Source organism: Suillus plorans, assembly GCF_016647745.1.
Source record: "Suillus plorans strain S12 chromosome Unknown HD556scaffold_6, whole genome shotgun sequence".
NCBI lineage: Eukaryota > Fungi > Basidiomycota > Agaricomycetes > Boletales > Suillaceae > Suillus > Suillus plorans.
In genome coordinates, this window is record NW_024537390.1 from 803,597 (window position 1) to 818,977 (window position 15,381).

At 47.1% G+C, this 15,381-nt stretch overlaps 7 protein-coding genes across 7 annotated transcripts; 3 read left to right on the forward strand and 4 right to left on the reverse strand.

Annotated features, from left to right (window-relative positions):
* The first annotated feature begins 81 nt into the window (after positions 1-81).
* On the forward strand, positions 82-3,122 carry HD556DRAFT_1335894 (glycoside hydrolase family 27 protein). Its single transcript, XM_041301892.1, has 23 exons — positions 82-418; positions 482-628; positions 687-701; positions 760-776; positions 825-887; positions 946-1,024; positions 1,073-1,133; positions 1,200-1,212; positions 1,269-1,330; positions 1,378-1,419; positions 1,474-1,490; positions 1,541-1,579; positions 1,631-1,719; positions 1,769-1,813; positions 1,864-1,879; positions 1,938-1,974; positions 2,024-2,078; positions 2,130-2,137; positions 2,185-2,272; positions 2,324-2,437; positions 2,496-2,573; positions 2,625-2,711; positions 2,771-3,122. The coding sequence occupies exons 1-23, from the start codon at positions 166-168 to the stop codon at positions 2,951-2,953; spliced, it is 1,608 nt and encodes a 535-aa protein (XP_041165420.1). The 5' UTR covers positions 82-165; the 3' UTR covers positions 2,954-3,122.
* HD556DRAFT_1335908 (acid protease) lies at positions 3,123-4,943 on the forward strand. The gene is made up of 6 exons (XM_041301893.1): positions 3,123-3,460; positions 3,512-3,714; positions 3,771-3,970; positions 4,027-4,483; positions 4,533-4,682; positions 4,735-4,943. The coding sequence occupies exons 1-6, from the start codon at positions 3,297-3,299 to the stop codon at positions 4,827-4,829; spliced, it is 1,269 nt and encodes a 422-aa protein (XP_041165421.1). The 5' UTR covers positions 3,123-3,296; the 3' UTR covers positions 4,830-4,943.
* Positions 4,944-4,960: 17 nt separating this feature from the next.
* On the reverse strand, positions 4,961-6,743 carry HD556DRAFT_1335917 (peptidase C13 family-domain-containing protein). Its single transcript, XM_041301894.1, has 7 exons — positions 6,500-6,743; positions 6,424-6,446; positions 6,167-6,372; positions 5,938-6,112; positions 5,772-5,889; positions 5,607-5,717; positions 4,961-5,553 (listed from the first exon to the last, which is right to left on the reverse strand). Exons 1-7 carry the CDS (start codon positions 6,695-6,697, stop codon positions 5,194-5,196), a joined length of 1,191 nt encoding a protein of 396 aa, XP_041165422.1. The 5' UTR covers positions 6,698-6,743; the 3' UTR covers positions 4,961-5,193.
* A 42-nt stretch (positions 6,744-6,785) lies between these two features.
* On the forward strand, positions 6,786-8,228 carry HD556DRAFT_1335928 (HCNGP-like protein-domain-containing protein). Its single transcript, XM_041301895.1, has 6 exons — positions 6,786-6,817; positions 6,872-6,963; positions 7,035-7,074; positions 7,129-7,430; positions 7,478-7,688; positions 7,845-8,228. Exons 1-6 carry the CDS (start codon positions 6,811-6,813, stop codon positions 8,006-8,008), a joined length of 816 nt encoding a protein of 271 aa, XP_041165423.1. The 5' UTR covers positions 6,786-6,810; the 3' UTR covers positions 8,009-8,228.
* Positions 8,229-8,431: 203 nt separating this feature from the next.
* HD556DRAFT_806776 (acid protease) lies at positions 8,432-10,457 on the reverse strand. Its single transcript, XM_041311687.1, has 7 exons — positions 10,060-10,457; positions 9,830-9,999; positions 9,742-9,771; positions 9,522-9,685; positions 9,008-9,470; positions 8,811-8,957; positions 8,432-8,745 (listed from the first exon to the last, which is right to left on the reverse strand). The coding sequence occupies exons 1-7, from the start codon at positions 10,230-10,232 to the stop codon at positions 8,654-8,656; spliced, it is 1,239 nt and encodes a 412-aa protein (XP_041165424.1). The 5' UTR covers positions 10,233-10,457; the 3' UTR covers positions 8,432-8,653.
* A 420-nt stretch (positions 10,458-10,877) lies between these two features.
* Positions 10,878-12,790, reverse strand: HD556DRAFT_1335945 (aspartic peptidase domain-containing protein). The gene is made up of 7 exons (XM_041301896.1): positions 12,426-12,790; positions 12,194-12,372; positions 12,114-12,143; positions 11,897-12,063; positions 11,382-11,847; positions 11,175-11,321; positions 10,878-11,116 (listed from the first exon to the last, which is right to left on the reverse strand). The coding sequence occupies exons 1-7, from the start codon at positions 12,587-12,589 to the stop codon at positions 11,025-11,027; spliced, it is 1,245 nt and encodes a 414-aa protein (XP_041165425.1). The 5' UTR covers positions 12,590-12,790; the 3' UTR covers positions 10,878-11,024.
* Positions 12,791-13,175: 385 nt separating this feature from the next.
* HD556DRAFT_1228556 (WD40-repeat-containing domain protein) lies at positions 13,176-14,551 on the reverse strand (the record flags this gene model as incomplete). Its single annotated transcript, XM_041297230.1, has 6 exons — positions 13,176-13,267; positions 13,322-13,460; positions 13,518-14,042; positions 14,097-14,202; positions 14,257-14,358; positions 14,418-14,551. The coding sequence occupies 6 exons, from the start codon at positions 14,549-14,551 to the stop codon at positions 13,176-13,178; spliced, it is 1,098 nt and encodes a 365-aa protein (XP_041165426.1).
* Positions 14,552-15,381: the final 830 nt, after the last annotated feature.

The following is a 15,381-nucleotide window of genomic DNA, read 5'->3' on the forward strand; positions in this document are numbered from 1 at the left end:
AGCCCCGCTTGCAAGATTTTCGGGTCCGCTTCCAAGGCTGGTAAATTGAGGGCTTGCATGCCTTATAAGGCATGCCAAGATAGACATGACCGCTCCTATGAGTCTATGACTGCCGGAGGAATGAACGTTGAACGTTGAGAATTTTCTTTACTCTTCCAGTTCGCCATGCATGATATTTGCGTTTCCCTACGGGATCGATTTATTTATCCCATGTGTACATACATAGCTTCCGTCGTGCGAGTATCCTTATTGCTTCCGTGGTTTAAACAGACCGAGTTTTACCCCAAGTTTCCCCACAATATCATCGCCCATTACGCTGACAACCCCAACTGTCATCCTTCAGCCATGAAGCTGGAAGTTGCGCATATTCAAAAGAACCCTCTTGTTACCCATGGAGCTGGAGGTCCAGTGTATACTGGTATGACAATTCTCGAAGCTTCACCGGGAGGCAGTGAATGTTGACCATGTCTACGTTCATAAGCTCGCTCGAAGCTTAACAGATCGTTTGTTGTCCTTCTTCCATTAGCCTTGGCTGCAATCTTGGGATATACCACATACCTCGCCCACCGTCATGATGCCCCTCACCGCGTTTCTGCTACACTGGATAACCGAGTTGCCAAACTACCAGGTGCGTTTTTCACGATTCAGTCTTCGCCAATTCGTTCATCTTCTTATGTGGTGATAAGTGATGGGCTATAACAGTAGGTTTTCACGTTCCGAAAAAAAGCTGTCGATACTGACCTGGCGCCTCACGCACAGCTTGGAATGCATACCATGTGAGTGGTATGGGGCTAGTTCGGAAGGTTTTAACTCAGATCTTTTAGTGCGACATAGACGAGGATCTCATCTTACAAAACGCACAGCTTATGAAATCGCTCAACTTGGCGGCAAGTATCATTCGCCGTCGGCCCTATTCAGAGTGGCTGAACTTGGTATCACCACTAGGATGCTGGGTATACATATGTCAACATTGATGATTGTTACTCAGAGAAAAGCAGAAATGATGATGGTGATATTGTTGAAGGTCCAACTATTTTTTCCTGACGGTTCATATGTTAACATCTACGGCCAGACGCCACGAAGTTTCCATCTGGAATGAAGGCTCTCACAGACAAAATCCATGATCTCGGACTGTGCGTGAGATGTTATATATACATCTAAAATTGCATTTCACTGAGATTTTTCTTTGGCGCACACAGGAAAGCTGGCATCGTAAGGACCTGTCATTCAGTCATTCCTGTATCCCTGACCATGTCCCTGTCATGCAGTATAGTGATTCGGGTTGGTTCACATGCCAGCTGTATCCTGGCTCATTCCAGAACGAGGCAAGGTCAGCAATTCCGCTCCTGGTCATTACATCATGATCATATCTAGCAGAGACGCAAAACGCTTCCATGACTGGGGTTTTGATTATCTCAAGTAAGTCTCGATTTACTGACTTGAACGGCTGTTCTTGACAGTGATTATTGACAGATATGATAATTGTGCTGGTACGCTGCCTCACCTCATGCCCTTTTCGTGATTGCTCGATGTATGTCAGTTCCATTCGACAACATAACTCGGGAAAATATTATGGGAAGTATGTACTCATGTTCTTCACCTCTGTCATAATCCTCACTGACGTGTCTAGGATACGAACGTATGGCAAACGCCATTGGTGATTTTTCACTGTCGTCTGGAACACCACCCTTGATTCTGTCGATGTGCCAGTGGGGAAGGGTGAGACTCCACTTCGTTGCAATTTTTGGATTATGGACTGTTTTTGCAGGAGCAAGGCTGGACTTGGGCCCGTAGATATGGGCAAAGTTGGAGGGTGAGATAGAGCACGTATCACAAATTTTTCGAAGCTAACGGATACTTTAGACGACCGACGATATTGGTAAGCGTTCAAACCCCTCGAAACCTTTCACTGAGGAAGCAACTGATCGGTGGGCAAGAACCGTACTGGCAATCAATCGTCAAAATATTAAACCAGTAAGGAAGCCGCGTTGCTTATCCTAGAGTAATTCATATCATCTTCCAGGAACTCGTTCTATACTTGGGCAACTGATTTCTACGGCCATAATGACATGGACATCGTTAGTCATGTTCTGTGGTGTTATTGGCTGCGCTGACACGAGTTTTTGTAGCTTGAAATGTACGTCATTGAGAGGCCGAGTATAATTGTCACCTCACAATCGACAGTGGTAATGGCCCCCTCACGTACGAAGAAGCGAAGTCCCATTTTACTGCGTGGGCGCTCTTGAAGTCACCTTTACTTATTGGCACTCATGTAAGTCCGATCCCTGCTGACGAACCCTCCGCTCACGTACGTCCAACGTAGCTCGCTTCTGCTACCAAAGAAACCCTTGAGATTCTGACCAATCCAGAAATTATTGCGATCCATCAAGACTCGGTTGTAGGCACTAGCATCTCACCTTTCCGGTGGGGCATCAATGTAAGTCATTTGCTGTTAATCGGAGGTCCACGTCATTGATGTCACGTTGCATCGATAGTCTGATTGGGTCAGCAACGACACACATCCTGCACAATATTGGAGCGGAGAGAGTCAGAACGGGACTGTGTTTATGCTCGTTCGTATTCTCTTTTAGACGTGCTATTCAAATAATTCGAATTTTCTACAGTTGAACACACTGGATGAGCCCGCCGACATGTTCTTCAGGCTGACTGAATCTCCGTGGATCCGAGCTGGCAGACAATACACTGTCCGGGTAAGTTTCATCTCTCATGCAGGTTGTCCGCGGCCTTCTGATTTGCTTTGTCTGTCTAGGACCTTTGGACGCATACAGACAACGGCACTGTAGTTCGCAACTTCACAGCCCACGCTGTTCCGCCGCACGGTGTCGTGGCATTGCTCCTTCAAGACGCTGGTGACGAGCCGGATGGCTTGTGGCCGCCCTGTGCTGTGTTAGAGTGGTGTATGAATTCCAACGGGACTCGCATCGACGAATGAATGCTGAGGGCTTTTTCCAAGTAATGTACATAAGTCTTGTAGCACCATTGTATGTTGACAATATTTCATTGAACCTTGTATGGATAGAGGGCGACAGGATTGTTTTTTGTGCCACGCTCAAGTCATTGCTGTCTGCATCTCTTCCGAGCAGCGAGACACCTCGGTCCATTCTCATGTAGGATTTGAGGTATCCCGACAGATAGCATACTTGACAACCTGTCAAGTCGTTGGAAACCGTGGTCTAGTCATCTCTGCCGCGTGCATGTATGGCCAAATAGCATGGCCTGCCTTGAAAGTCATAAAAGCAAGCACTGACTCATCCTGAGATCAACAGGTCAACATCATGCGTCCTTCCACAGCTTTACTGACGCTCTGCTGTCTCGTCTCTCTCATTGTGGCATCACCTCTAGATGCCTACCAAAGAAACACCATCAGTATCCCGCTGAGTAGAATATCCGGAGATACAACCATGACAGATGTGAAAGCACATCTCACGGCCGTTTCTCAGTAAGTTTATCCGTCGATTTTAGCGGAAATGTATTTTTTGACATTCACCAGCAAGTACAATGTCACCTCGCGCAATTATATGCTGAACACAGGCTCGCCTCACTCTCTGAGCAATCGTGGTCCTCCTTACAAACTCGGCGAACGTAGCACAGGGTCTCTAACCGGTGACGGAAACTCTGTCCCCCTAAAGAATCAAAGTGCCACTTTATGGTATGGATCCATCGCGGTTGGGGAGCCTCCGGAATCATTCACAGGTGAGTACTCTCAGTCGCCTAGCCATCTATGATCATTTATGCTAATGCCCCTGAAGTGCACATCGACACTGGCTCCGCAGACCTGCTCCTCAGTTCCGTACGATGCGGCATCTCCTGCGCCGGGCATCGGCGGTACAATGCCACATCATCATCGACGTCTCTTGACCTCAGTACGCCGTTCGTTGTGAAATATGGAAATAGAACGGAGATGGGCGGAGATGAATACACAGACGTAGTGGAGTTGGCTGGATACAAGGTCGGAGGACAAATTGCAATCACATCATGTTGCCATTCAATGCTCACTCTCACCAGGCAATCAATCAAACACTCGGTGCCGCTGATACATACTATCCTGACTTCGCCGCTTCTAATGCTCCTGATGGGCTCCTTGGATTTGCCTTTCGAGAGATTTCTTCATACGGTGCCACGCCCCTTTTCCAGACCCTCGTGGATAATCATGTCTTGCGCATGAATGTGTTCGGAATCTCTTTGTCCACTCAGAAGGACAAAAGTGAGCTTCGTATCGGAGGATCAAACCCGTCAATGTACGAACCAGACACTCTTACGATTGTCCCGGTCACAGTCAAAGGATACTGGCAGATCCAACTCGACAGGCTCTCCCAGAATGGAGAGGATATGATTGTCCCTACCGACAAAGCACAGGCTATCGTGGACACAGGGACGGCCTTCATCGCCACAGATCCAGAAAATGCTGCGAAGTACTACGAAAATGTCAAGGGCGCAAGGGCCGTCGATGAAATCTGGACAGGTTGGTCATGCTCCGGCTTTTGGGTAGTCACCCTGACAGATTAATGCAGTCCCTTGTGATACGATCGGATTATATGCACCAACATTGACATTCGGCGGACGATTGTTCCCTGTCTCGTCAAGTACTTTCAACTTGGGGCCCGTTCACGAAGGCTCTACGGATTGCATCGCCGGCCTTACTGGCATGCCCGGGATTGGAGGTACGTGCTATAAATGAATACAACACAAAAGTATGCTCAAGTATTGAGGAAGAACACTGGATTATTGGCGATGTATTTTTGCAAAACGTGTACACGATCTTTGATGTCGGTAACACTGAGGTCGGTTTCGCAAACCTGAAATTGTGAAGGGATACCCGGGTTGCAGCTAGCAGGCTCAAGCCTCGTGGATGGGATTTATTAATGTTTCCATTGTTTCAAGCTTGTTGCATACAGACAACATACAGAGATCTTATTGCTGTCATCTTGCTTGCATGTGAAGGTTCTACTGCGCGCAACTAATTCATCCGAGCTCACCCATTGTCGTCGTATGAGCCAACTACTACATTATGGACGCACGTAAATCTACATATAGTCTCAGATGAGAAAGGGGCAGTGAGAAGCCAATGAGAAGCAGGATGGTACATGATGCAATGTATGAGTTATAGTGAAAGTCAAACATGGGATTTTCACGGCCCCCGACTCAGAATAGATTAGGGAAACCGACGTGGGATTACCGCACAAAAGAAACCCATGATACAAGACATCCTACGACAAAGATGGAGGTCCATTTTCTGACTTCTTTCCACCGATTATCCCATGCATGCGTCTCGCCTGTCAATCTCGGGAGGGAGACAACAGTCGGCGATAACACCACCGGTACAGACGGTGTGTCAGGCTTCTGGGAGGTAGGGGGCGTAGGATCATTCTCATGGTGGTTACTTGAGCCGACGATGTCCTGTAATGGGAAGGCTTCAGCTTGTGCGATGCCTCCGAAGAAATCGGTAATAAGCGTCTTGTCCAAGGGACGGCGGAAAAGATCAGACCGGATGCCTGGATGAGAGTAAATCTTCACCGGGTCATATGAATCGAACTAAAGCAATGAAGAATGAACACGCGCATCAGACCAGTTATAAAGTAGAATACCAAATCTTGCATAGATGCCTGACTCGTCTTATTTATTCCTTCCATAAATTTGAGGACGTAGTGTGTATAGCTGTCAATGACGGAGACGCCGATATCATTGTCATTTTCGTACTAGATCCACGACAACATGAGCACTTTGAACCAAACGGAGTGTGGAATTCTTACAGAGTAAGAATTCTCTTCAATCTGAGAGGACCCGGTGGCAAGAATGTTAGGGGAATAAATTTGAGAGTACATGGTATTTGCTTGACAGGTATCAATCATGAATAAAATTTCGTTGTATCTGCTCCATCGTGAACCTCGAATACGACGATGCGAAGGGAAAACCCACCTTTTTTTCTGCCACATTTGCTCGAATGCGTCAGCAATATCAAATGCACTTATTTCCTCTTGGTCTTGGAATTTGAGGAACTCGTTTCCTCCATGCCCAGTCATGTAGACGAAGATGTTTGAGTGGTCATCTGTCAGAAGTCTTTTTGACCGTGGCATAGAGGGATCTACCCGACCTACAACACTTGAGATGACCTCCAATTAGCCAATTAGCACTGGACCATTCATACCTGTCAATAGGCGTATGAAGTTCTCCACAGTTACTTCATAGCCACGATAGTCTACCTCGATGTTCTCGCCGTACAAGTCTAGATGCCTTCCAGCTTCTGCATAGACACTGCCAGCAAATTTGTTCCTTGCGTTGCACGCTACGTCATCCGCCAACATGAGGATAATGTTGGAGTCTGGAATCCCAAGACGCTTGACGGTACGATACCTGACAGGTGCATCAGGGTGAGCAACTAACTCCGGGAATGGGGTGCGTTACATTCCAAGAGCATTTGCCATATGCTATAGCACACAGTCTCAGAAAAGGGGGTTTATAGTGGTACAATCGTGCTCACCCTGTAGTTGAACCAGTACCGAGACGCGCATACAAGAACTGCCCAATTGTTGGTGTGTCCTGAACCCGAATCGTGTCTACTGAAGAAATCAGCTGCGCGCTCGCCAGCAGGCGCGGAAGAGCCGACCGCCCACGCTACGAAACATGTTAGCAACAGCAGGCAGGCCTGCGGAAGCAGCTGGAAACGCATGGAGAACATAATTGACACTGACCAGCGAAGAGGAGTACTAGGTATTACAAACGGCAACTCGGCAAACAAAATGCAGCGCGGAGTTCTAAAACACTACAATTTGCCCTTTGTCTTTCACTCTCATGAACGGTAAACACAATTCTCTCGAACTACACGACGTCGTTATGCTCATATTTTCAATAGGTCTTCACGCCTATGGAGATGACTCGCAGAGCGACTCAGAGGAGAAGGTCGCTTCATCCTCAAAGACCAGTGTGGGAATATATCTAAATAATGTAAGAGATTCTTCACCGCAGCCTCGTGCAATCGTTTCCCTCTTTGTTGGCTGTCGTTCTTCCTGAGATAGGATAAAGCGCTGAAGAGTGTATCAAACTCATTCTCAGATGGTATGTACCGCATATCATGATGCATACATGTGCCGTGTTGAAGATGGAACCCAGCCAACTCAGCTCGCCTGCTACCAAAATCTCAAGTAATCATTCGTCGACCTGCGCAGCAGAGAGGTCACCCTCGTGCTCATGTATCAGATGAAATTGCAGACGGTTCAGAAAGCCTTCGAGCTTTCAGTCCAGCGTCCATGCCCGATGCGTTTCCGAACACGGAACAAGTTGAAACTGGATCTCCAGAGGAGGCTGATGAAATCTCCCACCTTCGACAACTATTGAGACCACCGCCAATTCCGGGATCCACAGACTGGGGCATTTTGCCAGCGTCTTCATCTCCATATGACCCCGCAATTCAGGTGCGACTGTGCTCCCATTCATTGGAATCTTTCTGATTATCCTTCAGACTAAACTTGCAAAATTTCATACCTTAAAGCAAGATCCTGAACATCCGAAGCATTTTAACGATTCACTTATGTCCAACCGGTCCTTCCGCAATCCCCATCTATATGCTAAGTTGGTGGAATTTGTGGATGTCGATGAGCGCACGACAAATTTTTCAAAGGATATGTGGGATCCAGATGACATGCGCTCTGAATGGTTTGCGGACAGGATCGGTACGTAAACTCCCGTATTCGCATAGCACTCGTTCATGCCCTTGCCTTTGGCACCTCTTCGCACTTGGCCAATTGTTCTACAAATTGTTTCGTGGTCAATTTTTTTTCTCGTGGTTCTCGGCGATACATGTGGGCGCCTGTATTTCTACCTCAAAGCTGCGCTGCAAAAAGCTCGCTCAGAGCAAACTGCTTCCTCTCAGTCGAAGCGAACACAGATCAATTTCACGACTCCTGGAAAGGTACCACCCCATCATCCCACTCATGACAAGCTGGCCCCACGACACGGTAGCAGATTCCATCCCTATCCGCGCGCGCGCTAAGCTCGATATCCATGTATATTACCACGCATCTCTATATGTTACTCTATCCAGGGTCCTTGAAATGTATCAGTTAGATGTGTCATCATGATGCCCAACCCTAAATACACCGCAATTGTCCAAGACAGTGCGTGATCAGCTCCACCGGAGTCTAGTCAACATGCAGGCGCTTCAAGTGTAGCGGTTCATGAAAAATTACATAAATAAAATTAAAATCCTCGACGATTTTGCCACTGCTTGATGAAGCAATATTTGGTCTGTTCTCGTGTACATAGAACTCGACCATATTAATTCAAAATTTCGGGTATTGTTTCAATGCTTTCGAGCACAAAACACCAAAGTTGACTACGTAAAACGCAAGTGCCTCAAAGGGCACAAATATATTATATGTACGTTCGACCACTGGTATTTCACTTCAGGTCCAAGTTTTGAGTGTTCGTTTAACATTAATGTTGGGGTTCAGATCGAGTTAATTTCGACATCAGTCAGCTGACATTTGTCGGTATTCAACAAAAGGAAATCATAAATGATGAATACTGGCAGAATTGTAAGGGTATGTGATACACAGGTACCAAACTTGCAATCGAAAACGAGATATTTATGCCAAGTCCTTAGGGCAAATCAAGCAGAGGATGAAGAGGTTGAGGATTATGCCAGTTCAGCAAAGCCAACTTGAGTATTTCCCTGATCGAATACTGTGTAAACGTTTTGCAGGAAAACGCCCCCGACAACCCAAAAGTCTGAAACGGATAGATGAAAAGGAGGACTTAGCTTGCGTACATTGCGCATGATATGAAGTACTCACCAAGATCTGACATCCCAGCAATACCTCCCAAGCAGTCGCTTGAACCGTCGCTCTCCGGGCCAAGATTGAACGTTTCCTCTGAAACACCGAAGCTGCGCCCACCAAATGAGAATGTGGGAGTGTATGACCCGATCGTGTCACACGGAACTAGGGAATATGTCAGTTGTAGATCATCGACTGCAAATAATCGGCCAAACTGTAATAATATGTTATGCCCCCTTGAGTACTGTTGCTTGAACCTGGAATATCCTGGTAGTATGCCTCTGCTGCATCATCAGTTGTGATGATCATCGTGGTCCCGGTATCGATGATAGATACGCTGTTACTGGCAACCGTAGAGCCACCTCGCGAAACTGCTTCTAGATTCACTTGCCAGTAGCCTTCCTTAGTAACGGCCGTATAGGTCAAGGTGTCTTCGATGTAGAGATTGGGGTTCGTCGCTCCGATACTGAGCTCGCTCTCCCCGGCTGTAGAAGAAAGTTTGACACTGAATACGCGTTCTGGGAGTACGCCGCTGTCACTTATTGTCTCAAAGACTGACTTGGCCTCAAGACCAGATATTTCCTCAAAAGCAAAACCGAGAAGACCGTCAGGTTGGAAATCCGGATACGCGAAGTTGCTGGAGTACTCAGAGGCAGCAAGGAATATCTGGCTGGAAGCCTTAGCAAAGAAAATCAGTATTTGCAATGTAAGAAAGAGTTATTGCGCCACCTCGTAGCCACCAAGGAATACGTCATCGCTATATTCATCTCCTATTACTTGACCTTCACCATACGAGAGCGAAACAAATTTTCCTTCGTCCTTGGCTGTAGAAGACGCGGCAGCGTGATACATCTTGTGGCCTGCGCAATCCAGGCAGGACGCAGACGGAAGGACTAACAAAAAATGGCCTCAGATCAAGACAAACGTCTCGTCAGGTGTATGTGCTTACAAAGGTCCGTGCTTCCTGAGTCGATAGATACTGCAGATAAAGTTCAATGAGCAATGTTCGTTCCATGCTGACAGTAGGATTGTCTGACCGTTGAACGTCTGTGGTGGCGTGCCCACATCGATTTCGCCATACCACAGCTCAGTTCCCTGGTTGATGAGCGGAACATCACGCTCTCTTATAGAAGACCTCATCTTCCCGCTCAATGGATGAGCATAACCGGTATTAGCTTCGAATGCAGAAAATGTCTGACGATACTTGCTGGAAGATAGGGATTGCAAGCGATCAATACGGTGGTTGAGGGCTATGAAAAAAGCTTACTTCGAAACGCTGAAGAGGTGTGCACTGAGAGCACTCATATCAACATGCCCTGCGACGTCAGCGCTCTTGCGGGCAAGAGGAATTCGAATAACACCGTCATTACGGCTCTTAGGTACAGCAGCAGCAATAGAGACAAGGGCCAGCAGAGAGGCAAAGGGGGATGAGAACTTCATCTTGCACTGGGAGGCAAAGAGCGTAGTTAGTCAAAAAGAATTTGAATATTTTCACAACTGTGTGTACGTTGTTGATTAATGGATTATTAGCACCACTTCTACTCGGGTCACTCGCGCACTAAGGCGGCCAAATGCGGAGGTAGGCCCGGGGAGCATCTTCTACATACCAGCGCCGCCATCCATGACACCGACGTACAGATCAAGATGTTATTTTCACCACGGCGTGACTTTGACTACTGACGCAGCAGCTACACAAGTTTCTTGCAAAGAGTGGCCCAAACTGTGCGTTCATTGAATGTCATAGCAACGTATAGAAGAGTTCCTTTAACGTCACGTACAACAAAACCATAGTGACTAGGAGGTTGTGGCCCATAGCCTCGCCGATGGCGCGTTAGCTAGCTGCCGACTCTTCGATGGAGGGTCGCAAGTGACGTCTGATCACTTGCTAGTATGACGCTAAGCTTTCGGATCCACTATCAAAAGCTAGTTTCCTCCGGAAAGACCAAACAAGAACTAAACATTCGGAACCGGGAATGTCAATTGGAGACTCGACTCAGCATGTCTCGGAGATGGAGTATTTCAAGTACATCCTCAATCCCCAGATGCGGCAGAACACCTTCCTTTCAAACCCCGCGACTCCCTATCCACTGCGCGAACAATGTCAATTCAAGTATACGTATGCATAGTAACTTAACTATGTAGTTAGTAGTACTGTCGAAGGTCCGTATGTAATACTCCCAAATATCTGATTCAAAACTTCTCCCACAACTCTCATCAGATGCTCTGATGAACTTATGCGAGCTCCGCAAACCCAACTCGCAATTTACACACGTCAAAGATCGAGTACACGTTCTGCAAGAATACGTCGCCCACGACCCAGAAGTCTAATATAGTAAGCCTGAATCAGAGTACTGCAAGCTATCCATGTATACGAAGTCTTACCAACGTCGTCCGAGCCTGCGATGCCAGCCACACAGTCACTGGATCCCACTTCGACAGGCCCGAGATTGAATGTGTCCCCAGACACGGTGAACGGATGTCCTCCGAAGATGAGAGTCGGCGCATATTTTTCAATGATATCGCATGGCACTGAATATCTTACTATTAGCCTACAGGGTATAAAGATCCATTTTTTGATTTGATACTAACTTGAATAAATCACCTGAGATTCGTCAACCGTTGACGTAACGTTAGCAATGCCAGCAAAATAGGATGCAGTATCATTCATATTCGCTACGATTAAAGTTGTTCCCGTATCGATGATGGATGATGCACCCGGTTTCCCAACAGGGACGCCAGCTCGAGATATCTGATCGAGTTTGACTTCCCAGTAGCCTGGTTCAGTTACAGGTGTATACGTTAGAGTGTCTTGCCGATACAGCGCCGTGTTAGTCCCTCCGATATATAGTTCGCTTGCACCGGGGGCGGCGGAAAGTTTGACACCAAACACATCTTCCTGCAACTGTCTGCTGTCCACGAGAGTTTGAAAGAGCGGAGGTGCTGGGTATTCAGATATAGACTCGAATGCAAAGCCGGCAAGCCCGTCAGGTGTGAAATTATCACTTGAGAAGTCTGGAGAATACTTTAGTGCAGCCCCGAGGGTCTGTCCCTTAGCCTGGTCATGGTTAGGATACGCGCACATGGCTTGAATCCAAAATAATCACCTCATATCCTCCGATTACCACGCTGTCAGCAAATTGTTCCCCCTCAACTTCGCCTTCACCAAAGCTAAGCCAGAATAGCTTGTGAAGGTCGACAGCTGTTGAGGATTTGGATGGATCATATCTATTGTGACCGTCGCAGCTAACATCACAATCGACAGAAGGAAGGACTGAGTGAGGAAAGGTGAGCAAAAGTTGGGGTCTGGAGAAAATAACTTACAGAGATCCGCGCTGCCCGTGTCAATGGACACTTTGAAAATTACTTAATATTACCTCAAAGAAATAGTAATACGTGCGCACCTGTGAAAGTCTTCGCAGGCGTACCAACATCGATCGAGGCATACCACAAATCGACATCTTGAGACATCAAAGAAACATTACCAGCACCTCGCTTCGTCGTTTTTGAGCTAGATGGCATGCTCAACGGGTGGGCATGTCCCTTATTGGCCTCATACGCCGCAAATCCCTGACGGTACTTCCTATATTTATCGGTCAATATCGTAAACAGGAAGTGAAGCTGTACATGGCATACGCGGTGACTTGTTTAAGGTGTGCTTGGAGACTCTTAACACTGACTTGATTGTTCCTACGCTCAAGTGGCAGGCGCAAAGCATGGGTGTTCAGCTGCTGAATCGGTGAGCCAGAGACCAGCGACAATAGCGCGAGGATATATGTAAAGGAATGTGCCAATTTCATCGTGAACGGCGTAGTGCCACTGGGAAGGGTGAAATAATTATCTCTGCAAGGGCGTACTGGGATACGATTCGGGTCTGCATCGTCCCGATTTTTATACACGAATGAGCTGAGCAGAAGCGAGTATTGTCCTTCTTGGTAACAAAAGAAGCTAGGTTGAAACCAAGAGCAAAACAGGTACTTAATAAGTTAAAGAGCTTGATGACCGAGGCCGACTCAGAATTACCAGAAACAGTTTTAATGTTACCGGACTAGTTTATGTTATCCTCGTACCTACGCGGAGCTATCCAGCGACATACTACGTACTTCGCGCGCTGATAGATGAGGCCCATCTAGCAATCCTCGACACAACAATGATAGTATCAAAGAGCTTCCTATATCCGTGTTCATAGTAAATGAACCAGCTCCGCAAATGACAGACGATGCGTACACTAATGAATCATTGGTGACCACCTCACCACGCTGTGATTGCAACTCCAATATAGTCGATTCATTTGACATTGGGAAACTATAGGATACTTTCCTAGACATTCTCAAACAATCAAGTAGCTCCCTGATGGTCGGCACTATGTCAGAGGTCAATCGGACATTATGTCAATTCACGCTTACATAGCCGCACTTCACAGTCCCCGCTACCAGATGCTAACAGCCGTCCGTCCTTGCAAAGATCCACAGTCGTCACTGAGAAAGGAACGTTGAAAGAAATTGCAGAGGCTCGGTGGTCCGGCTACGTACCAGTGTTTTTATGACCCTGGATCACGAATTGCACCATGCCCGTCTTCAAGTCCCACATCCTTACCGTCCCATCCCGAGACGAGGACACGACGCGTTGATCTCTTCCAACTTGAAGTGCAGATGTGGCGAGAATGCAGTCCTAGTGAAAGGTCAGTTGCAATACTGGGATCGAGGTTTTGTCCAAGTTGTCACGTACTTTGTGTCCCTGCAGAGTTTTTCGACACTCTGTGCGACCAACACCCACTTCACTTATGTTCCAGTGTTTCAGCGCGCGATCCACGCTTGCGCTCACCAAGCCGCCTTCAACAAACTGCACACTATACACAGCATCCCCATGCCCGCTTAATGTCTCCACCGGCTCCGTGCTGCCGTTCTCGGTGCCGTCAACCTTCCAGATTCGAATCATTCCATCCAACGACCCCCCAGCAACAAACTTGCCAGTTGAGTCGACGGCAATAGATGTCAGTGCGAGTTTGGATGAAAGTTTGACACCAGAGCTGACTGGGCGAAGTACACGACAGTTGGCCTCCATAGTTTCATCGAGGATGATTGAGCTAGCATCAGGAGTCTCAGCAAACTGAGTCGCATCCCAAACGCGGATCGTGCAATCTCCGGACGCTGAAAGCAATGTGTTGTTGTCAGGTGTAAATGCTAGAGCATACACCTCTCCGGAGTGCCCCTCCAAAGCATGCACCAACATGCGGTTCGTGATACTCCAGACCTATATAGCAACATGAGTGCTCTGATGAATAAAATTTGAGTCACTGGCACGCACTCTTATGAGTCTGTCTTCAGAACCAGCGACAAGAAAATGACCATCAGGACTGATGCAAATAGCTCGTGCATGATTTGGTTTTCCACTATTACTCTCCAGTGTGAAGCTGCGTTACTAGCTCACCCAATGTTGTTCGTGAGAAGACAGGATGAGTACTCACGTAAACTTCTCTCCAAGAGCCAAGTTGTAAAGTACAACGGCACCCTCCATGCCTACTGCAAGCAATGTCCCGTCCAAGGAAAATTTCACACTACATACCACGCTGACTCACAAAATGGTGTCAGACTGGAGTGAAGCCATAAGTCTTCCAAACAAACGCACCCGTCATGAACGTACCGCGCTGCAAGCTGCACGTCCATCTGGCGAGGTACGCGGGGATTAAATATGGCCAGCCAATCGCCTCCTTCCTTAACAAAGTCCACGGGTACTGTCGTTGAGTCTAATTCTTCAGCCATGCGACGCGTGAATGATTTAAACGCTTTGGGCGTTGTGAGTGTGGGAGATGTGTTCGAGACAGACACGAGGGGGCCGCAAACTCAAGGGATTGTTGAACGAGGAAGTGAGAAGAAAGTTCGCAAATGACTCTGTCATAAACTTTGGTTCTGGACTGCAGGGTAGTTCTGAGAGTTGTCATGAATTAACGTCAGGCTATTTGATAACAACCCTCAATTTTGTTCTAGGCTTTTGACTAGAAGACGCTTTACGAACCTGAGGGCTAAATTGTATATACTTTTTGACTTGTGGCATTCTGCGATTGGAGTGGGAAGAACGCCAGCCGCGAAACCAGAGCAGATGAATATTAAATATTAAATACCGGATCAACGCTCGGCGCTGGCGTAAATTGTATGATAATCGATAATCGGAAATGTTTTACAATAATGGATGGAGCCAGGTCACGTTGCAGGGTACTGCTATTTATATGCCTGAATATAACAGAACCACAAGATTAACTTGCTACGGGTAACATGCATGGATTATCATAATCATCATGGACCACGGAGCGCCATTCAATCTAACTTGAGACTCGTGCGCTCAAGTTAACCTTCCGTTGTGTAGGTTTATGTGTGAAACTCGTCCGGAACATATCTTATGACATCTTTTTCTTGTGAATGCCGAGCAGAGCCGTAAAGCCTCACGTATTTGCCAGCTATGTTCATGCATAAAAGTGGTCAACAATATGAAATTGCAAGTGGTGATATTCCCACCGGTAAAATTAGTGTTCTGCGCTGATAGACCAAGTGCCGTTAATGTCAGAGTTCTGGCCGGTCTGGGTGTGCAGACAAAG